General features: G+C 38.6%; 1 protein-coding gene across 24 annotated transcripts in view; it reads right to left on the bottom strand.

The window, feature by feature from the left end:
• Window positions 1-19,590, bottom strand: part of TCERG1 (transcription elongation regulator 1) — a 62,242-nt gene extending 42,652 nt beyond the window's left edge. For 12 of the 24 annotated variants that reach the window (XR_011235098.1, XR_011235099.1, XR_011235100.1 and 9 more), the window contains exons 1-5: window positions 19,515-19,590; window positions 13,460-13,685; window positions 10,721-10,873; window positions 9,592-10,021; window positions 4,358-4,600 (exon numbers count right to left, since the gene is read on the bottom strand). Coding sequence is in view for 18 of the 24 variants with exons in the window: in XM_069483826.1 (XP_069339927.1) it covers window positions 4,358-4,600; window positions 9,592-10,021; window positions 10,721-10,873; window positions 13,460-13,685; window positions 19,515-19,573 (1,111 nt within the window). In the remaining 6 variants the exon portion in view is untranslated. Of the gene's footprint in view, window positions 1-4,357; window positions 4,601-9,591; window positions 10,022-10,720; window positions 10,874-13,459; window positions 13,686-19,431 lie in introns of all 24 variants that reach the window. The other 12 variants (XR_011235102.1, XM_069483832.1, XM_069483833.1 and 9 more) reach the window with 8 other exon arrangements.
• Window positions 19,591-24,312: the final 4,722 nt, after the last annotated feature.

Genomic DNA, 24,312 nt, shown 5'->3' with positions numbered 1-24,312 from the left:
GCACCAAATCCAATGATACTAATTTTAAACGATAGCATCCATTACCTTTTTATCAAACCAGCTCTGATAATATTTGAAGGAGTCTCAGGACTTTAAATTCAACAAAACAAAGCCCCTTCATTACATATATGTAACGAGTTCTCATGTGGGACATTTTCCCACAGGACATCAAACTCATGCTGCTGTTGGTCAGATACCAGTGAAAGGCAGATGCAGCATGACAGTGACAAGGCACTTTCTCTATGCTGCTGGCTAAGTTGAAACTACATGCAGGAGCTGAGGCATGGAGCACAACCATGCAGAAGTAGAAAAGGAATAAGGACAAAGAGGGGTCGTAGAGATAGGAAGAAAGTAAGCTATGAAATGGATCCAAATGTTCCACTGCAAATAATACTTTAAATAAAAGAAAAGGCAAAGATGAAGAGGAGGGAAGCATTCAATTAATGACAAAATATCCATCTTCAGTGCCTGCTCTATGGAATCCCATGGGCTTGGAACACCATGGAGGCAGGCTAAAACATTAAGAACATACAGCCTCTTTAATATCATTAGTGACTATATGAGCTGATGGCTGCAGAAACCTCTATCACTCAAGCCAGCTAAAGAAGCAGCACTTGTATTAAAGAATAGAAATTACATACATTTCTTAGAAGAATGAAGGCTCATGATGATGCATTACAATGGTGATTAAAAAAGGAAATGAAAGAAAAAGCTGGAAAACTAAGGCTGATTAATTGAGGAAACTCAAAATTAAAAGTGACCGTTAAATTTTTTTAAATGGAAAAGGCTGAAGTCCAATGAAAAGTGTAGGGGAAATAATTTTTATTTTTTCAGCTGAAAAAACTTCTTTTGGTACCCATTTTTTCCCCACTAAAGAACAGGAAAAGAAATTTCTCCTAACTCAGAGACTGAAATTTATCTACAATACAACTATGATCACACACACACACACAAATACTGCCAATTTCTGAAAACTGCCTTTAATTTCTTAATTGCTATCTTATATAAAGAATATTAAAGCTAAACTTTCTATTAATACAAACTCTTTAAAATAAAAACACTGAATTGCCAGGCACAGTGGCTTATGCCTATAATCCTAACATCTTAGGAAGCCAAGGTGGGAGGATGGCTTGAGGTCAGGAGTTCGAGACAAGCCTGAGCAAGAGTGAAACCCCTGTCTCTATTAAAAACATTAGTAGAAAAATAAGCTGGGCATGGTGGCACACGCCTATAGTCCCAGCTGCTCAGGAGGTTGAAGCATGAGGATTGCTTGAGCCCATGAGCTTGAGGTTGCAGTGAACTATAACGACGCCACTGCACTCTAGCCCCGGCAACAGAGCAATACTCTGTCTCAAAAAAATTTTTTTAAAAAGAAAAATTTGCGGCCGGGCGCGGTGGCTCACGCCTGTAATCCTAGCACTCTGGGAGGCCGAGGTGGGCGGATCGTTTGAGCTCAGGAGTTCGAGACCAGCCTGAGCAAGAGCGAGACCCCACCTCTACTAAAAATAGAAAGAAATTATATGGACAGCTAAAAATATATATAGAAAAAATTAGCCGGGCATGGTGGCGCATGCCTGTAGTCCCAGCTACTCGGGAGGCTGAGACAGGAGGATCTCTTGAGCTCAGGAGTTTGAGGTTGCTGTGAGCTAGGCTGACGCCACGGCACTCACTCTAGCCTGGGCAACAGAGTGAGACTCTGTCTCAAAAAAAAAAAAAAAAGAAAAATTTGGTTAAGGAAGTTACAGCATGCAGTAAGTTTAAATTAGTATAAATACTGCCACCTGCAGGATCACTGAATCCATCAAAGGTAGCACTAGAAATTCAATTCATGAGAATATATGAACTTTACACTCAAAGACTGTTTTCCAAAACCATCCGCCAATAAATAATTTTAACTATACAACTTGAATAGAATAAAACCAAACCTATTCATATTTAAGTTTAACGGCTATTATTAATAAACAACTGGGCCAACATAGAACTCTTCTATTTGACTATCAAAATATAGACCATACTGAAAGGTCATGTTTTTTCTCAGGCTAAAAAGATAAACTTCACATCTTACGTCTGTATTTTACCTAATTTCTCCTCTCCTTCCTTTCATCTTATTTATGACTATCCCTTCCTTAATCATCCTCATTAGAGCAGACAATGCTATCTCAAATAGAATTTAAGGCTCCAAGACAGATTACATATAAATCCCTCCTATTCACCTTATTGCTGAGTTGAAATGAAGAGGGAAAAAGAGAGAGATCTCATTGTACATATAACCAACAATGATTTGGAAAGGAAAAAAAAACAAGTGATCTTTGTCCTTATTTTTCACTAAACATCCTGTAGGACTGAATTAAAAGGGAAAATAAGAAAAATGAATGAATATTAATACCAAAAATGCCTTGATATATAAACACAAACTAATATAATATCACTTTCTATAAGACACTAGGCCCTCTCTTTCCGAAGAACCTTGGTACTTGGATAAAATCTTAACAGACTACCCAATTCAGGTTCTCTTCCAGCTAACCTACGAAATGTCACTAATGATAGCCATTTATTGAATGCCTTTTACTGCCAAACTTCACAGGTACCACCTCATTAAATGGTCATCACAACCTGTCCTCAATTTTTTAATGAGGGGGTAAGGGTCAGGGGAGACCATGACATCAAAATGCAGGCTATAGCTGGAAGGATTTTATTGTGACAAAGTTCCACTTCTACAGACATGAATTTTGCTACTCTGTTACTTTTCACCCATTGGTCCTAGTGAGAACCTCCAAAGAAAAACCAACATCCTTAAAATGACAGCCTTTGACAATACTTTGACAACATTTTCATGCTACCTACCTCTCAGTCTTCTCTCTACAGAATTAACAATCCCAGCTCCTTCAGATCATTCAGAATACAGGATCTGGTCTTTAAACTGTCTTTAACTCCAAAAGCAGACCAAGATTGCAAAAAGAGGTGACAAATGTCAAACTATTCCCCATTTATCATTTAGTTTCCTACAAAAATGATATCCAGAGGAAAATATCCAGCTGCTTGTCTTAAATTTAATTTAGGAAAAGGATAATCCCTAATATTAAAGAAAACATTTTGAGTTTTCTTATTTTTAAATTGAATTTCTTAAATACCATATATTAGGCATTTATTATCTAATACTATATCAATAATGTGTAAAAGGTTTTTCTATCAAATCAAAAAACAAACAAAAAACTAATTTTTGAAATTTTTGTTTCTTTCTTGCCAAAGTATATCTGAAAGTATCCTTTACAAAGCAGTCACAAGTAAAAAGACAACTAGAGCAATTATGATAATTAAGATGAGTGCCAATAAGAAATAGCTGTATCACAGCAATATTCTCACACAGAAACTAATATAATAAAGTGGCAATAATAAATAGTGGGCAGAATGTGAAATTTAGAGACAAAAGGCCTAGGTTCTATTTATCTTTGCTACAAATTAGCCCTGTGAATTTGATCTCTTTAAGGTATCAATATTTTCAACTATAATACAGGAGAATGAACCACTGATCAAGGATTAAATGTTTCTGACAACAGCAAATGCATTCAAATTTAGAATGCCCAACACTATCACTGTTTAATCCCTATGGTAAGAAGTCTACTCTACAATCTTCTAAGTCCTTCTCTAATCTTAATGATTTATCTTAAAACAATAGAATACATGAACTCACCATAATAATTAAACTTTTAAATGATGCATGTTATATTGTATACCGCAACTGCTACAAGGGAATGTTTCTATTTTATATGAATTTTTTTATAGTTGAGTAACTCACATCTTCTTCCCAGTGTTAATACAGTTACTAAGAGTTTGGTATCTGGATCTGGAGGGTACAGGCTCAAATCCTAACATCATCGCTTATTAGCTATGTGACCTTGGGCAAGTAATTTAACCTGTCTGTGTACCTACCTCATGAAATGGTTGTGATAATTAAAGGAGTTATGCATGTAAAGTGCTTAGAACAGTGCACTATATATCACTCATTCAACTTGTGTTAGCTATTACGACTTGTGACTTCTCAACTTCAGACTCAATCTCTTAAAATACTGCATTTAGAACATATTTACATGAAAAGATGATCATTTTTAATTGAGGCCATTATCCAAAATAAGTGTAGCTTTAAATGTGGCTCTGATTTTAAGACATGTAAACAACAACAAAAAAAAGACATTTACCAAAACTTAAGAGAAAATATTGCAGTTAGCCATGAATCTTTCAAAAACATTTCAAACAGGTGAGATTCAAGGCAAATTTCAAACACAACAGACACATGAGAACAAACTAACTGACAATATGGAAACATAGCTGGAAAGACCATTACAATCTGTTGGTTTACCTGGAAGTGGAATTGGCATGCCAGGAAGGGGAACACGAAACGGAGGTACCATTACTGGTGGAAAAGCAGGTATTGCAGCTGCTGGCTGAGGTACTGAATGAGGAACAGCAGGAGGTAACGTCTGGGGGTGCGGCTGGGGAACAGTTTGCACAGGTGTGGCTGTAGGAGCAGGAGTTGAAACACTAACTGTAGGCGTGGCAACTGAAACAGCAGAACTTGGGGTCTGATCTTGTGTTGTGGGTGCTGATAAGAGATAAAACAAAAACATGTATCACTCCTTCATAAACCACTTTACTACATCCATTCATCACTCACTCATTCAGTAATTTAAGTATTTAAGGGCCCATTCCATGCACTGCAAGAAAATTGTCAAAAGGTCTTATCTCCAAGAAGCATGAAAGTAGTCAGTTAAATGAAACATAACTAAAATACAAAGTGAAATGGGATAAATTGCACAGGGGTATAAATCAAAACCCAAAGAGTATTCATAACTGAGAGGGAACAGAAAATTTTATACTGAGATGATGAGCCCTAAAAGATTAAGATTCAACAAGGAAAATGGGGGAATGGTAGGAGAAAATAAGCAAGTCTTGGGAAAAGTATGAGTAAAGGCAGAAGAGTAGAGAACAAAAAAAACTGTTTAGAAAACTGAAGGTAAGCAGTTAACTAGTGAAACAGTAGGCATACCCACAAAACCAGTGAGTTATGGCTAGAAAGGTAGGCCAGGGGCAGAAAACAAGCAGCCTTGAACAAAAGGCTAAGGAATCTGTATTTACTGGGTAGGGAAAAAGCAGAACTTATGTACATGTAGAGAAAATGATCTAGGATACACACTAAAATATATTAACAGTAGTTACCTCTATTATATGCCTTTTACTTTTTACTATACACATGCTTCATTAGAGTATGAATTTTTTATAAGAATGCATTCACATGTTATTTGTGTGATTTCATGAAGGTAAAAACAGCATGGGGGGAGGAAAACTAAAGGTTTCCATATGGAAGAGTAATAATCAGTGTTCATCTAATGAATTAACCTGGCAGATGCATAGGAAGAAAAGGAAGAACAGAGGTGAGAAAATCAATCACAACATTACTAGAATTGTCCAAGCAAGGAAGAACAGAGAGAAAAAGATATGTAAATAACTAATGACTAACTGGACATGAACGAATGGAGTCAAAAACAACTCAGGTTTCCATTGTGAGAGATCAGGAAAATGTGAAATTCAGGATAATTTGGGTTCTGCTAGTACATTATTTTTATTTTATTTGTTTTTTTTTTTTGAGACAGAGTCTCACTCTGTTGCCCGGGCTAGAGTGCAGTGGCAGCGTCAGCCTAGCTCACAGCAACCTCAAACTCCTGGGCTCAAGCAATCCTACTGTCTCAGCCTCCCAAGTAGCTGGGACTACAGGCATGCACCACCATGCCCAGCTAATTATTCTATATATATATTTTTTAGCTGTCCATATAATTTCTTTTAGTAGAGACGGGGTCTCACTCTTGCTCGGGCTGGTCTCGAACTCCTGAGCTCAAACAATCCGCCCGCCTCGGCCTCCCAGAGTGCTAGGATTACAGGCGTGAGCCACCGCGCCCAGCCACATTATTTTTAAGTATAAAAAATAAAATATTTCATCCCTAGTAATTACATTTAAAATCAAACTGACTAAAAAAAAATAAAATCCATATTTTATACTTTTAAAAAATTTCAATTCTCACATATTACAAAATATCTTTGTTGTTTATTCATAACACAGCTAGTTGCAAAATAAAATTCATTTTGGAAATTCATTGGTAACAAATACATCATCGTTTTTCTTGATGTAAAGAAAAAAAGTATCAAACTCTACCTGTATTGGACTAAGAATGAATCTATCAAATTAAATGAAATAAAAACAATTCTTTCCCGATCTTTACGTCAATGTTACTCTAAGCAAAAACACACTGTTTAATACAAACCACCCAATAATCCATGTGACAACAAAATCTGTCAGTATCTTTTTCCAGCTTCTAATAATGAAAAACTCACTTAGGCTGGGAAGATGTGAGCAATTTCGTACTTGTTAATGAGGGACTCACCTTGGCTAAATAGACAGCAGGGCCAAACAAGTATCTTCAGCGGCCCAGGAATGAATTGTTGGTCTAGCATAGACCTAGCCTTAGGGTACAGTATCATATTAATATAATTTTATAACAGTGTGAAAAATACAAATTACATGCAACATTTGCCCAGTCCCAAACATATATCATTTAGCATTTGCAATCTACTGTAATGGCTAAAAACATTCTAGCTATTCTTCCCAACTTTCTCTTCCTGAGAAGTAGGATTTCACCATCATTTTTCACAAACTTGCACAAAATGAGTTTATGTTCAACTGGGATTAAAATATAAATAATCTTATATTTCCTTTTAGTCCCATTTGCCCATAGTTTTATGCTGCAGTTCATGGAATTAAGTTTTTTAAAAATATTACAAGAGTATTCAGATAATTACTAAAATTATGATCAAAAGTAATTATAGTCAGGAAAATCCAGTAAGTCATAAGGGTCTCAAATTTCAAGTGGAAAGAAACACCAGTGGAGATGGCAAAAAGTATCCACTCAATCCATTCCTCTTACTTTGCAGCACAGCAGTTTCTGAATTGATTAGTGGCCATGAGTCATGAGAGGAAGGAACAAAGAGAATGAAAGAATTAAATGGGAAACTGGGAGAATAGTATATAAGACTTCACTGGGTAAATTCCTGCTAACTCCATTTGTTAAAATAACTAGTGAAGCACTAGGCCTCAAAATATACTACTAACCCAGCCTCAGATCTCAACTACAAAAGTATTAAGACTATAGTTATAAAGATAACACTGTGATACTGGATCAAGTTAAACAGAAACAGATATCAGAGTATCAGACAACATCAAAATTGATGTTTAAAAGCAGTAAAAGGAACATAATTTTGCTATTTTGTTCTCAGAATAAAGGCCTCCCAATCACTAAAGGACAGTGCAAAAAATTACAAACGGGATTTATTAATAGAATAGTTGATAATCACAAGATAGCTATCTTACAGACCACTCAGATAACAGAAATGGAATATATATAGGATGTTTAAAATACCTGCTAACCACCTCCCTTAAACAAAATAAAGTGCTACTATTTCTCCTTCCTAAGAAGGCAGAGAAGCAAATTTAAGCAACACAGAGCCTCTACATAGAACTACATTGCTTTTATTAACCCCCTTCTCCCATTACTGCCACAGGTACCCATAAAAACTGGCAGTTTTCCGCCTTGCCACATAGGTCTTAGAAGCACTAAGCCTATAAAAAGGTAAAGACCCTCAAAAAGCTAGCTAGTACAACTGTTATACTTCTGTATCTAAATTCACCTCAGAAAAAAAGGAAATAGATTTGTAAAGCACTATTTACGTTTTCCTGTTAAGCACATTTTCCCCCCAAGATGTCTAAAAAATATTAAGTAGGGTCTTTAAAAACTGTCTCCATATTACATGTACCTTAATTCTTCAGTTATTTCTTGTATCAATAAAATAAATTCAAATTTGAATCCACTGTGATTAAATGATTTTCCTATACATGTTTTTTACACACTAATAATTCCCAAGGCCCTGAAGCTACCAGGAAAAAGTAAAACATCTTTTTTTTCTTACTCTTATCTATTATCCAGGTAGTAAAATAATACAAATTATAATCACCCTATAGGGATAGCTATGTATCTTCAGACCAGTACCATAACAAATAATCAAATCAAAATTTTTATCTAAATACTTTTGGGCTCAGTTTCAGCCTGCAGAGTAAATAGTAACATCCATATACCAAAAAAAAACAAAACAAAAAAACAAAAACAAAAAAAACAAATAAACAAAAAAAGCAAAGTAATATAGATATTAATGACAATGTTTTAAGCAAAGTAATAAATTCATCCCTCTCTTCATCCCTGAAATCAGCTACTAATCAACTCTCATTTTTAGAAAAGATCTAAGCCTTGGACCTCTGAGACATTATACCTGAAAATTCTCTTGCCTTTCTGACTGCTTCTATTATAACTCAGTTCATATAACCGCATTCCATTCTAGGAACTACCTATCCTAAAAGAGATTACTGAAAAGTTCCTAATAAGTATACCTGATTTCAACACTACCAAAAAAAAAAAAAAAAAAAAATCACCAAAAAAACTTTCAAAATACTGCATTTATACAGGACCCCTAGTGCCTGTCTCATCCATTTGCCCAGTTCTTTTTTTTTTTTTTGAGACAGAGTCTCACTCTGTTGCCCGGGCTAGAGTGAGTGCCGTGGCGTCAGCCTAGCTCACAGCAACCTCAAACTCCTGGGCTCAAGCGATCCTCCTGCCTCAGCCTCCCAAGTAGCTGGGACTACAGGCATGCACCACCATGCCCGGCTAATTTTTTCTATATATATTTTTAGCTGTCCATATAATTTCTTTCTATTTTTAGTAGAGATGGGGTCTCGCTCTTGCTCAGGCTGGTCTCGAACTCCTGAGCTCAAACGATCCGCCCACCTCGGCCTCCCAGAGTGCTAGGATTACAGGCGTGAGCCACCGCGCCCGGCCCAGTTCTTAAGATCCTTCAAAACCCAGTCTCACTCTTAATCTATTACCCAATATAAACCCTCTCACCTCAGATCAGTTTCCTAGCAATCCAATAAACTGTAATTATCCTTATTTCCTGACCTTTGTTCATGCTGTTTGTCCTATCTGAAAATCTTTTCCTTACTTCTGAACCTACTCAGATCCTACTCCATATCTTTCATGATAAACCTCAATACCCATGTGGTCCACCCACTCATCTCTCCACTTCTCCAATTCTTAAATCTTTCATTTTCACTGTATACTTCTGCATACCATTCTCTAATTGTTTCTCATGTGTTATTCTTGCCTCCTCAGTTAGAAAAACTGGGAACCCTGTAAGGTAGGGACCAAGACTAATACTTCTTTTGCAAACCCCAAAGCACCCAGCATTACTGTTGACCAAGCTGAACAGCTAACTCTGCACTCTCCCAGTTTAGCTTCATGAACTGCAACTGGGCAAATAATTTCTTCTACTGATGTAAATTCATATTTTTCTCTAACTCAAAAGTTTTGATGTCAAAAATGCATTTTCAGTAACATCAAAGATAATACCAGAAACACTAGGACCATTTTGAAATGCAGTCCCTACTTCTTCATTTCTCTAGCCCCTAAATGAAAACACATGCTGGCTAATACTCACTTGATACTGTCTGCGCAACCGAGGTGGCAGTTGTTGTGGTAGAAGTGGTAGAGGAAGGGGTGGATGATGATGTTGAAGTGGACACTGCAGATGCTGGGCTACTGGTCGTAGGCGTAGAAGCTCCAACTGCTTGTGCTTGCACTTGCGCTTGCGCCTGGGCCTGAGCTTGTGCCTGGGCCTGGGCCTGGGCCTGCGCTTGGGCCTGGGCCTGAGCCTGGGCCTGGGCCTGGGCCTGGGCCTGCGCCTGGGCCTGGGCCTGGGCCTGGGCCTGGGCCTGGGCCTGCGCTTGGGCCTGAGCCTGCGCCTGAGCTTGAGCCTGAACCTGGGCCTGGGCTGCAAGCATAGGTGTCAGTTCTGATTGCTGAATAACCTTAACTCCATCTGGCTTGGTCCATGCAGATTCACGTGTCCGAGCATTATAGTAATAAACCTGCACAGGAAACAAAATCATAGGTATCACAAAATCTGTGAACTATTATTAAAAACAACAATGCAACAATATTTTATCTTAAAAACTATTTAAAAACAACTTTAAAGAGAGAAAGTATACCAAAATAGGGTTATAAGTAATTCCATCCCAACCTCCAATTTTCTATAATGAGCACATCTTATTTTCAACACACATAAAAAAAGGAATACCAATGTTATATTTTGTGCAGAAAGTTAATGTAGCAGGCCTGAGACTGCTGTCCTTAGAAAGCCCTGCTTGCAAAGCTGGCCCCTCGCTGGACTCTGGGAACTTGGATTTCAGGAGGGTTACCAGCATTCCCCCAGTGATAAGAATGGCTCACTGTGTCTAAACCATTTATACAAACAATGCAGTTTATGCTGAACATGTGCTTTCCTTCTGGGAGTCTGGTATTTTAGTATGTGCTAGTCAGATGGTCCCTATGTAACCAGAAGCTTCCAGAACTGCAGGTAAATGTATGTTAGCATTCCAGCCAACCTTATGTCTGCTGCACAAAAGTCTAATCCAGTCCATTTTTCCTGGAGTCCTACTCCATCTCCCGCTTACCCAAGGCTCATTCTTAATTGACAAGGATACCATCATGCATCTGAACCTACCAGTACTCTTAACTTTTATTCCTCTTTCACTAAAGAGATAACTGCAGTATATTTTATAATTTACCTTCCCATCTGGAGTTTTATTTTCAACCCATATCTCCTCAGTTGGAGGCAGTGTTGGAGTACCAGGTGCAGTCACAGGAGGCATTCCTGGTGGAAACATCATACCCGGAGGAGGAGGCATGGTTCCCATGGGTGGAGGCATGAAAGGTGGTCTCTGTTAATTCACAAGAACAATCATGGTCACTTGTAATTACCTTTTTTACTTCAAATTATTACTGAATTCTATCCAAAAGTAAAGCACTGTAAGAGAAACTAGTTTTATAGTCTATTCAAATACATTCACCCGTTGTGTAAGAAAGTTTTCTGTAACAGAAATGATTACCAAACAGACTAGAAAGAAATACAACAAAATACTAACAGTAGTCAACTCTGGGTTACAGCATTGTTGAGTGAATTTTGCTTTCTTCTTTATACTTGATTTGCATTTTTCATACCCTGGGCACTGTATTACTTTTTTTTTGAGGTATCAAGATCATATTTTATAAGAGGAATCAGTGTTTGCAAGTCGTTCCCATAATTGGTTTTTCCTCCACTCTGTGGCCTACCAGGTTTTGTCATCTTCATAGTAAAGAAAGTCACTTCCTGGCAGGTTAGGAGTCTTGGTGAATTTCACAGCCCACAGAGAACCTGGGTCCCCCAAGGTAACAGCCATGCCAGTGGATTACTTTTTTTTTTAATTGATTTTTACATCTGTTTTAACACCAGCCACACCAACGCCTCCGCACAGTTCACCTACAATAGGTACCAACCCTAAGAGAAACATTTTACCAAATAACCCAGAAATAACCAAAAAAGAAAAATTAGATATACCTAACCCTTTATTCTCTTTTCCTACCAAAAAAAAAAAAAAAAAATTATTAGCTAGGAAATTATTCACCATCTCCTATTTTCTATATAATAATAATATAGTTCATCAAAGACATGATCATCAACAAGCTTAAAAGATACAATAAAATAATTATCCATTCTACTTTTTAGTGGAAAATTAGAATTCAACTTAGGATATACCTCAATTTTTGTTTTAAATTTTCCAGAGCCATTACTAATCCAGTCCTAATTCTGATAATTCCTTCACTGTCATTCTTCAATGACTGCTGACACAATGCAAAACCCCAAACCAAACAATTTAACTGTAATTACTGTATCCTACTTACTAAAGCAAGAAAGTGGTCTGACTTTTTTTTAACATATATACCCAATCTCTTTAATACAATGATCCTTTTATTGTGCATAAAAACCAGTTTCAAAATTAAAAATGAATATTGGTGTGACATTTTAAAAACAGATTTTGAATAAGGATTAAAAAGATTTCTTCTATAATCTGTAAGTAACATTAAAATTCAATTATCTAAAGCATCTTAATCTGGATAATGGAATTGAAACTAGCCAATAATGAGAAGCTATACTTCATTTTCCTAAAAAATTTTCTTTCACACACTCCAATTTTTACTGGAGTCAGTTTAGTGTCTTCAAGCATTAGCACACAGACCCATATTATATAAAAAATATCTACCTCAAATACCTGTCAAACATCCTTACCTAGAAATCATTTGGATATAATGTAAAGCACACAATTAATCCATCAAGACCAAGAAAAGCACCACGACATTAGAAAGTATCCCACCATAATATTTGATACATTTCCATTAGAGGGTTACATTGGTCCATTACATTTTATAATATTTCACAGTTAAATTAGGTTTAACTCTTAAAGGCACAGAATCAGTATGTCAAAAAACTGTTTCTTATTCTAATCTTGAAGGAAATATAAAACCATTCAATAATGTGTTTAAAGGGGGAGGAGCTATTCATTACCAGGAAGGCAGCAAGATTACTAAGCAAAGTATTAAAACTTTGTGTCTCTTCCAAAAACACAACCCTATCTAAACAGTTTACATCACTTAAATATATATCTTTTTTTGTATTTTTAGTATAAGTCATTCTTGATTATCTAAGCTAACAGAAGGTGAATGATACCACTATATACTTGATTTCAAAATTGTACAGGCTTATCTAAGAAAACATAGATGCAGACTCAAACAAAAAGAATACAATCGCAAAAGTAGATATTTGAGAATTGATGCCTTCAGGACCTGACTTCAGACAATAAATAAGTCTAGATACACTTGAGAAGGATTATATGCCTCAGGTTAAAATACCACCAATGTTTCTATTTAAAGAAATCACATAATTAATCTTTTTCTAAAATAAAATAATAAGATAATCCAATTGCTTTTTTCCAGAGGAGATAAAAAATTCAAATCTGTGCTTACAAAAGGTGTTTGTTGTCACTTTCCAGATTCTATCCTAGGTACCATTTCTGGGGAGGAAAATTACTCAGGAATATACATATATATATTTTTATACTTGGCTGGCAACATATATCATTGAAAATAAATTTTCTCCACTCAATCCCTTAAGATTTCAAACTTCACTTCCCATAAAGAAGATGCATTACTAAAGACAACTCACAGAGATCAAGGTAGGCAAGAACTATCCTACTAAATCCTAGTTTTGTATATATACTTTTCTATCACCATCTAAATTCCTGTTCTGAATTTCTATACTAATCACTACTACCACTACTTTAGGAGTAACATGTTAATATATGGATGTTTTCCTTACCTCAACAATTTTCCTATAAATTGAAACTATTTAAGATATAAGTTTTTAAGGCAAAACCCATATACAATATTGACAGTGATGCCAACAAAGAAATGGTAACCGCTACATTCTTTACCTGTAGGTGTGGAGGGCCCATAGGCGGAGGTATCCCTCCTGGAGGAGGCATCGGCGGCATATTAGGATCAAAAGGGGGACGTCCAAAGGGGGGCCGAGGTGGTGGTGGAGGGCCTCGCATCATACCAAAAGGTGGAGGAGGTCGCATGAGTGGCGGTGGGCCCCGCATCACTGCATTTGGTGGGGGAGCTGGGCCTCGGAACCTCAAGGCCTGCTGCTGAGCCATCCTGTGTGGGAAAGCAGTAAATTTTTTTCTTGGAATTACAAAAATGTGGCGACTGATCTCCAATTACATCAAATTTAAAAGCCCTTAAGTACAGGTGGATTGGAAAAGTTATCTTGCAACCATCATGGTAAAAACTAGATCAATAAGAATGATAAATGGATGCCCAATCTGGGTGGAAATGTGGATGAGGATAATTAGATGGTCTTAAAATGTCTACTTATAGTTGCAAGAAAAGATTAGAAAAACACTATGTAATAGGGAAAATGGGCAATATCTTGACCAAATGATCAAAATGAGTATCTTCTAAGAATGACAGATAGATCACGTGTGACTGAGAGAGGCACAACACCACCTATTCCAGACAAGAATATATAACATCAATCTAATAATGAGAAAAATGAGGAATGTTCTATTAAAGGAGGATATATTTTCCAGTAATGTCAATGTTATACATAAAAAACAAAGGAAGACTGTGGAAATGTTCCAGATTAAAGAAGGCTAAAGAGACATGACAACACAATACCAACTCTAGACTGGATTCTGTACTAAAGGAATGAAATGCTATAAAGGAATTTATTGGATCAATTGACAACCTAGAATATGCTGTCAGATTAAAGTACTGTATAACTAAATTTATGAACTCGATTAACTCGGCTGTATTAAGTAAAAGAATATCTCTATTCTTAGAAAATACACATTGAGGTATTTAGGGGTAAAAGGCCATAGGTATCTGTATCTTACCCTCAAATGGTTCAGAGTAACAAAGATCATGCATACATGCAAATAATAAAATAGAAAAAGTAAAATATTAATAGTAAGTGTTCTATCTTTATTTTTACAACTTTCTGTAAGTTTGAAATTATTTCCAAATACAAGAGTTTTTCTTTTTTTTTGGGGGGGGGGACAGCTTAAGAGAGCATTAGTATTCTCCATCTAAAGGAAAAGCCCTTCCCTGCACTGCACCCTGCCCCACCACCCCTCCCTCTCTAACTGAATACCCTAGTGTATTTTCTCCATGGCATGTATAAATAGTATCACACAAAATGGCATTATCTATCTCTTCCCCCAAGTCCCTTTTAAGAGAATTATTAACCCTTAAAAGTGTTTACTATGTGCCAGGCAGTGCTCTAAGCTCTTTTCAAATATTAAGTCATTTAATCATCATAACAACCCTATGAGACAGATACTATAATTAATCTCATTTTACAGATGAGGAACTAGCTCGCAGAAGTTAAGTAACTTGCCCAAGGCCACAAAGCTGGTTCAGTAGTACAGCCAGGATTCAAAAGCAGACAAATGGCTCGTAATGACCACGGTCCCACCTAAGCCCCTTCAGAGTAGGGATTCTGTTCACTCTTGTATCCCCAGCACACAGTTGGTCTGTACATAATAGAATTCAATAAATACACTGCATGAACCAATGAATACCTAGGTGATACTGTACCTAAACTACCTTACAAGTAGGGTACTGTAGAATCTTATAAAAATTATTTATACTACAATTAAGTCAATTTATTGAGTATCTATCATGGTCTTCCCGGTAGCTACTATAAATCTCTACACTATACATGAAATCTACATTCCTGTCCTCGAGTGAGAATTAACAATTATATTCTTTATGTATATTTGAAAGTAATCATTCTTATAGTCTCTCCTCACCAGACTCTTTGAACTTTCCTACATTTTTCAACCCTCTGCTCACAATTACCCTTCGAACTTACTCTAAATTTTCCATATCATAGTTCAATTCTAACCAAAAAACCCTAATAAAGAACCAATTTGCCTTTTAGGAGAAACCCAAAATTGTAAACAAGTCCGGAACTACTATAGCCGGTACATTTATCCAAATTTGCAAGTGATCCTACAAGCCAAAGACTGGAAAACATGAGTTAAAAACAGTCATCACAAAAAGGAATATGGATTGCATCAAAATAATCACAAGGTCTTTTTCAAATTACATGCACCCCCAAAAGACAGAGGGCCACTGTTACTGAAGGAATGTCTTAACTTCTAGGGCAGAAAAAAGTAAACCACCAAGGAAAATAGTCTGTTTCAGCCTTGAGTTAATAATGTACCCTAATCTCAGATTTCCTTTCCGCTTACCTCTTTTTTTTTTCAAAAAATCTACGGTATTTCTTTCTTCGCAATTTCATACTTCCTGGTCATAGCTTAAAGTTAAGCGTTTAGGATCTATAATCATGAAAAAAGTTCTATCAGGGCTCTGCTTTTTGTTGTAGACTAGTTACATAATTTCTGAGTCTGAGTTTCCTCAGATGTAAATGAATTAGGAATAGAAATAAAAGCTACTCATTTCCGTTCAATAATCCCTGCGAAACGTAGGATAGTACCTGGTACACGGTAAACTACTTTAACCGTTATTACTTCTTTCCCCCACAAAACCCAGCAATGCTTACCTGTAAAAGGCACTTCATTAATCTGACTAGATGGCTTTCAAAAGTCTACCCCTAAAATGGTGTTAAAATTCACATGATTTCCTGCTTCAACGCCTAAAGTTGCCATTTTCTGTTCTACACGTTATGTGTAGAACATGTGCTGAGCTCTTTACATACACTGCTTCACCATAACAACCTCACCAGAACCTGCAGTGAGTATTAAATGAACTAATAAAGTATTCCAAACAGCATCCAGCACATAAGTGCTGTAAGTATTAGCTATTATTACCATTCCTATAACATCAGTACAGTAATAGTACTGGTATTAAATGGTATTAACACTAGTAATAGTGTTAGCTATTACTACTGTAATTACTATTACCAGGCCCTATATAATCTGGCCCGTGTTAACCTTTCCACAAACTCTAGTCTCTCTGATCAAATACCTCAAGTTCATTACTTTGAAGCCTCTGCATTTGTTCCCTTTGCCTGGCATGTTCTTTCCCAGATCTTTACATGACTGGCTCCTTACTATTCAGCCTCAGCTCAAATGTCACCTCACACTGCTTCCCTACCTCTAGCCTCTCCCAGACCCTCTCTGATTCATTATCCAATTCGAGTTTTCAATTGTGATAAATGCTATGAAGAAATCTCTCTTATTTACTTTTCTATTAGCTTTGCCCACTAGTATATAGTTCCCTTTGGTACACTGCTGCAACACATTGTTTTAACAACAATGAAGTTACTACATACCAGGCACAGTTACATGGACATAACCTGTACTAACTCTTTTAATCTTCACAACACAATGAGGTAAATCTGGCACCATTTTTACAGGGGAAACTATTGCACAGAAAAATAACTTGCTCAAGTCAGCCAGTCAGTGGTAACAACAGAGTATTCTTACTCTCATTTTATAGGTGAGAAAATTTAGATTGCGAGTACCTTGTCATTAGTATTAATAGGTAAATAAAGGCCCTATATAAAGGATCTACACAAATATGACTTTAAAAGTTACTGTAAGGGCCTCAACAATAAAGGGATGAATGGCATTTGTAATCTCTGAATTTTCCATCGATTGTAGATGATTTGCATTCCTACCACTTACAATCTTTTTGGAAAACGAAAGCCTATAAAGCATGAACGGAAACAATAAAAATATTTCATAAGAACACCATGGAAACAGAAACGTAATCTATTTTTCTAGAAGTACTCTATATGGATATGTAATCTTCCCAATGGTGAAAACATTACTGCTAATACTTAAATTGGAGGCACAAGAATGAAAAAATGCTACTGATACATGGGAGACAACTCATAAACTAACTGAGGAAACCTCGGGTTTAGTACAGACTCTACTAACTACTCATTGATCTTGCATAAGTCACTTCACACTTGCAGACAGATTTCATCATTCAGTTTAGCTTAGAATTCAGATCGACCTTAATTAGGCTGGAAGCTCCTTGAGGACAAAGGACTTTTTTGGTCTAGTTCGGGGCTCTACCACCAGCACCTAGGTCTGTAACTGTCACACAGCACACAACAAATGTCAGCCCAATAAGTGAACCATCTCTAAATCTCCTATCTTCATTGATTTACCGTGTATCTACTGAAAACCTTATTTGCCAGGCACTATGATAGACACACCACCAAATACACTCAAGATGCAAATACTTCTGTCATCAAAGCGGTCACATAAACAGCTGATTTCTCATAAATCATGAGAAATACTAAAATGAAGGTCTATACGAGATATTCTGCAAGCAACTTCCAACCCAAGAGGCGAAGGTAAAAAAGATTTGCAAGAAAGCAAATTAATTTTCAAATTAAGCCCTATTCAAGTCAGTTTTACAACAATGTCTAGACTATTGATAAAATCTAAAAGATGTATTGTTGTAAAACTCAAGAAAGATACTCTCTAAAACACAAAATAATGTTCCCTAATAAATCCATCTGAGACTAGCTAAGTAACTTCTCTTTAAGATTAGAATCAAGAATAAACTTTCCATCACTAAAACTGAAAGACCCTGACAACGCACTTTGGTCACTACTAACATGCACATGCAGGGTTTAAAGGATTTGAGAGACATCTCTGACATGAGGCAAAATTTTATTCCTGCCAAAGTAGGGATCTTTGTGTGACAATTCAGAGTCTGAAAGCCATTATCTTCTTCTAAAACCTTGCATAATAATTCCCACATACAATTTCATCTTAAGCTCTAGAAAATACTACAGAGTCCTCATAATCTACACTGTTCTTTTTCATTTTCAAATGCTGACAATAGCACAATTCAGAATGGGAGCTGATCATCTGAAATGACATTTTTCCCATCCAGAAAAAAAAAAAAATGTACCGAACATAGATAAAGACTAGTACCTCTTTTTTCCAAAAAAAAAAAAAAAAAAAAAAAAAACACTGACCAAAAGATATATATGTTTTCTTCCAAGTCACTCTTAATTTTATCAAATTTTAATTATAAATTCCATAGGCGCTGAGTTTCCGGAGGAAGAAAGGTCACCGCACTCTTTAGGCCAAAGGCGTGGGTAGTAGACAAACAGAACACAGACCAAGAACGCAGGCTCTGGAGCCTGACTGCCTGGGTTCAAGTCACTTCCTGGAGCCACAATTCCACCTATGCAATCTTGCTCTACTGACTCAACCTCTACGAGGCTCAGTTTCCTCACCTGTAAGATGGGCCAGTAACTTAACGGAAGATGCCCCTGGTGTGTGGCCTGCAAAATGAGAAGAGCCAACTACTCCAAAGGGTGGCTGTGAGGACTAAGTAAGACAACCCTAAGTAAAAACATCTTACTGGCACATAGTATGCGCCTAACAAACGGTTGCTGCTATTGTTATTGTTCACAACTGCAGAATAATAAGCAATAAAGAGATGAGATAAAAGAAGAAAAGCCACACGAAGTTAAGAAAGGCAAGTGATGGGGGGGGACGAGATAAAAGGACAAACGTAGAAACTCCAGATAGCCGCGGAGAGCGTGGACAAGACTAAGCCAGAAGTGGCGAGGGATCCCGGGGGGTTAACTGCAGAGTGGAGGGGCGTCGATAAGGAAAACGGGGCCCGCGGCGGAGCGTAGCCAGGAGAAAGGCTGAGGTCGGCCGAGGCGGAGGCGGCACGCGGCTGAGGCGGGGCCCCTAGGCAGGCGGGAGCGTCCGGCCCGCCCGGCGGGCCGCGAGGGGCGGCAGAGCCCCGCGAAAGCCGCAGGGAGCGCCCCGAGAACGCGCCGGAGGCCGCGGCCCAGCCCCGGGCCGACTCTCTCATTCAAGCCACCTTCCCCTTCCCCCTTCTCGAACCCCATGCGGTCCTGACCCAGAGCCACCGCAACTCGGCTGCCCACCGTCCGCCCCGGATCTCCGCACAGCAGGCCTAGCCCCTGAAACTCCAGCTAGCCGAGACGTAAGGGAGGGCAGCACTCCTTACCTGAGCTCCCCCGGATTGAATCGCTCGCCGTCCCCCCCGTCCCCGCCACGCTCCGCCATTACAGAGGGCCGCGTTCCTCCACCCGCCGACCCGGCGTCCTCAATTGGCCGGAAAATTCGTCAATCCCGTACAAGAGAGGCGGAGATAGCGGAGATCTATGATGTGACTGGTGAAGCTTTCCATCAATCCTCGAGTTGGGGGCGGTATCTGCCTTACTATTGGGCACAGGGCCCGCCGACTTTGAAAGCGGTATGGAGACAGCCAGTTGATTGGTCGCTTGCAGGCTTTATGGGAAATGAGACTTTGGCAACGAGGAACCGCCGGCGCCCTCGCGCGGTAAGGGTAACTCAGTCCTCCCACGTTCGGCCTAGCTTGCGGTGGCCACGTGTCCGGCGACTTCCAGGACAGCCAATTGTGGAGCCATACTGGCCAGTAGTAGGTCAGACCGAGACCGTTTCCATTAGGTGAGCCAATCAAAATCGACCTGGGTCGCGCCTAAACCCATCATAGAGTTGCTGTGGAAAGGAGCTATTTCCCCAGCTTTACAGTAACAGCAGTCCTAAGTCACCACCCGGAGATATATCCATATTATGAAATGATATATTATTAATTACAAGGATATCTCCCAAGTTATACTTGGTGCAGTCTGTTGGCTGTTATAAGTTGCTGCATTCGAAGAGGTAAATTGGAGAAGACAAGCCTTTTTGCAATTTATAGCCTTAATATCTCCTTCAATATCAAAGTGCACTTGTCTAAAATTAGCACACTTTGATACCCGGACAATTCTGAATATTTCTTTTTTTATTAAAAATAAGTTTACACTCTAGAGTTTCAAAGGAAAATGAAGATGAACTCTATCATTAAAGAGCTCAAAATATTAAAATAATGCTAATAGATATTAATAAATTTTACTCGGACCTAACCATATATACCAGGCATTGTTCTAAGTACTTCCCATGTCTTATCTCTTTTAAGTTTCAAAAAACACTAAGGTGAGCAATATACACAAAGTTTATAAATGAGATTGAGGCACGGACATGTAATTTGCACGAGGTGACATAACTAGTAAATGCCCTAAACCCAAGGCAGTGTGGTAGCAAAGTCCCATTCTTAAACACCATGAGCCAAAATAATTGGAACCACACAAAACCGTTCACACAAATGTTCTTAGCAGCATTATTTATAATAACCTTTCCTTTTTTTTTTGAGACAGAGTCTCACTCTATTGCCTGGGCTAGAATGCCGTGGCATCAGCCTAGCTCACAGCAACCTCAAACTCCTGGGCTCAAGCAATCCTTCTGCCTCAGTCTCCCGAGTAGCTGGGACTACAGGCGTGCGCCACCATGCCCGGCTAATTTTTTCTATATATATTTTTAGTTGTCCATATAATTTCTTTCTATTTTTAGTAGACACGAGGTCTCGCTCTTGCTCAGGCTGGTCTCGAACTCCTGACCTCCATCGATCCGCCCGCCTCGGCCTCCCAGAGTGCTAGGATGACAGGCATGAGCCACTGCACCCGGCCCTCAAGGTGATAGTATTATATTAGGAGGTGGGGACTTTGGGAGATGATTAGGTCATGAGGAGAGAGCCCTCATAAATGGGATTAATCCCCTTATAAAAGAGGTTCAAGGGCCAGGCATGGTGGCACATGCCTGTAGTCCCAGCTACTCGGGAGGCTGAGGCAGTAGGATTGCTTGAGCCCAGGAGTTTGAGGTTGCTGTGAGCTAGGCTGATGCCACGGCATTCTAGCCCAGGCAATAGAGTGAGACTCTGTCTCAAAAAAAAAAAAAAAAGATCCAAGTAAGAACTCTCACCCCCTCTGCCATGTGAGGTTAGAGTGAGAAGGTTGTGAGGAAGCCAGCCCTCATCAGACACCAAATCTGCTGGCACCTTAATGTTGGACTTCCGAGCCTCTAGAACTGTGAGAAATAAATTTCTGTTGTTTATAAGCCACTTAGTCTATGGTATTTTGTTGAACCAGCCCCCCTTACAGACTAAGATAGGGCATTTTGCTAGCTAGTTCTTTACCAATAAGGTCAAAATGAAGATAGTTTCCAGGTTTTTGCACACATATAAGTGAAGACATTGGGAGAGCCAAGAAACTAGAACTACATAAACAATATTACTCTATGAATGAGAGACATCATACTAAATCAACATCCAGGATTAGAGCAGAAAATAATAATAGTCTCTTACATTTCCGGAGCCCCTAGTATAGTGAGCATGTTATATAAGCATTTTACTTAGTAAGTAATATTTACCAATCATTTTCCCTGTGCTAGGCACTGTTTAAGCACTTTAAATGTATTTAACACATTTGAGCCTTTTTAAAAACCCTGTGAGGTAAGCATTTTTATTATCCTATTTTACAGATCGTAAAGGCACAGAAAGATTAAGGAATGCACCCCAAGTCACACGGCTAGTAAGTGGCAAAACTGGAATTCAAACCTAGGCCATCAGGCCACAGAGTCCATGTTCATAACCAATGTGCTATACTCCCAATCAATCGTTAGAGTATAAAGTCTCCCTGGGCTACTGCCATTCTGCATGGTTGTCTGAGGGCAGCAGCTGATACTTCTCCAGACAGCATCTCAATTGCATCTACCTTCTATCTGTCACTTCGTCAGCCTGTGACTTAATTACAGAATTTAGAACAAGAACTTCTCACCTCCCATCCCCTAATCTCCACTGGATCCAAGAATGTGAGAGAACTCAGAAATCATTGTTTTATGTTCAAACCCTTATGTAGTATCAGCATTTGGGCTGCCTGGATGGGGCTGAGAATTCCCACATTGAAGTAAATGCATTTTTATGAGTATATTGAGTCCAAAGAGACGTCTCCAGTAATATGCAAGTGTTAGGAATAACAGAAGACAGAGCATTTACATTCTGTCCAACCCCCTCACTCACACGCATACTTTTTTTAATCTACAGAGGTCAAATTATCTCTTCAATCCTGGTGCAAGTATCTAATCTAGTCCAGACAATTTTTTAGTTTGCAAGGAAAAGAATCCCAGATTAGCTCATATGAAATGAGTGTTGGTGAGGAAATTGAGAACTCACGAAATCTACGGCCGGGAAGACTGGTTGTCCTGAACTTCACAGGGCCTGGGAAGCTTCCCTCCCTCTTCTTTTCCTTCTCAGGAGCCATGTGGCTTCTTCTCTGGATTACCTCTGCCTATTTGCTCTAGTCTGCTCTCTCTGTAAACCTACTTCCTCCTCTCACTCATCCTACTCAACGTGGATATAAACGCAACACCCAGCTCACCTCACTGCCAAATCTCTGAGTATCTGTAGGCGCAAATCCTTCAGAGAGAAAACCTGATTGGTCATTGTGTAGCCAGTGTGTTAACTGGCATTGATATGTATGTCCATCCCTGCACCAATTTTGTGTAACCAGCGTGAGATCCAGAACAGTTCTGACCTTTCCGGTGTCCGAGATGAGAAAGGCAACGGCATCTGTTTTCCACATCGAGCCCTGGATGATTCAGCTCTTCCCCCAGATTAGCTTCCACCCGTGCCCTCTCTGTTCTGTTCTCTGTGAAGCATCCAATTAAGCTCCTAAAACAGCCCTCACTGAAATCCTTCCAATGGCTTGTCATTGCCCAGTAGGGTAAAAAACAGACTTTAGACATGGTCTTTGTAGGCCTGAAAATCTATACCATGCCCATCTCTATAGCTTCATGTTTCCTCATTTGCTCTCTAAATTCTAATCATATTTGGTTTCTTTCAGTTCCTCAAAGATACCCATTCTTTTTGCCTTGGATGCTTATCTCGTGTGTTTTCCATATGCCTGCCTATAATGCTGTTGCCATCTTTCACCCAAGTAACTCTTTCCTATCTATATTAGTTCTCTATGGCTGCACAACAAATTACCCCCAAACTTAGCAGCCTAAAGCAACAAAATTCATTATTTCTTAGCTTCCATGGGTTGGAAATCCAGGCACAGTCTAAGTGCTGCTGGATCAGGGTCTCTCATGAGATTGCAGTCAGGCTGTTGGCCAGGATTGAAGACTCACTCACCTGATGTTGAAGGATCTGCTTCCAAGTTCACTCACCCGGTGGTTGACATGTGTGAGCTCCTTATAGGTTGTTAGACTGAGGACATGCCACAGTGGCCCCTCCATGGGAATAATCACAACACGGCAGTGTCCTTCTCCTGGCATGAGCAATCGAAGAAAGAAAGGAAGCATGCCCTGGATGAAAGCCACAGACTTTTTGTAACCTAAATTTGGAAGTGAAATTCCATCTCTTCTGCCCCACATCTGTTAGTTAGAAACAAGTCAGTAAGTCCAGACCACACTCAAGGAGAGGGGATTACACAAGGGCTGAATATGGGGAAGCAGGATCGTTGGGATCCCACCGTCTTACCCACCACACTGTCTTTCTGATCTCAACTTACACGTTATGTCCTCCAGGTAGCATTCTTCAGAGAGCAAAATCTGACCTCCTGCCACCACCATCTAGGTAGTTTCCCCTGTTGAATTCTCCTATAGCACCCTAGATATCTCTGCAACATTCCAACCACTTGTTACTGTACTACACATTGTAACATTGAACAGTTACAATATGTTTTACATATTTTATCATATTTCTTTGCCTGCCAACTCACTTTGTTGTTAACGCTGAAGTATTTTCAAGTAAATTATAGACATAATATTCCATCCCTAAATAGTTCAGAATGTATCTCTTTTTAAAAGAAAAGCCCATAGTTTTTCTACATAGCAAAAATAATATTTTCACACATAACCAAATTAATATTAATACCAAATCCATATTCAAATTTTCTCGACTATCC

Source organism: Eulemur rufifrons, chromosome 10 (assembly GCF_041146395.1).
Source record: "Eulemur rufifrons isolate Redbay chromosome 10, OSU_ERuf_1, whole genome shotgun sequence".
Classification (NCBI taxonomy): domain Eukaryota; kingdom Metazoa; phylum Chordata; class Mammalia; order Primates; family Lemuridae; genus Eulemur; species Eulemur rufifrons.
The sequence above is the reverse complement of the archived record's forward strand: the minus strand, read 5'-3'. Positions and strand labels throughout refer to the sequence as shown.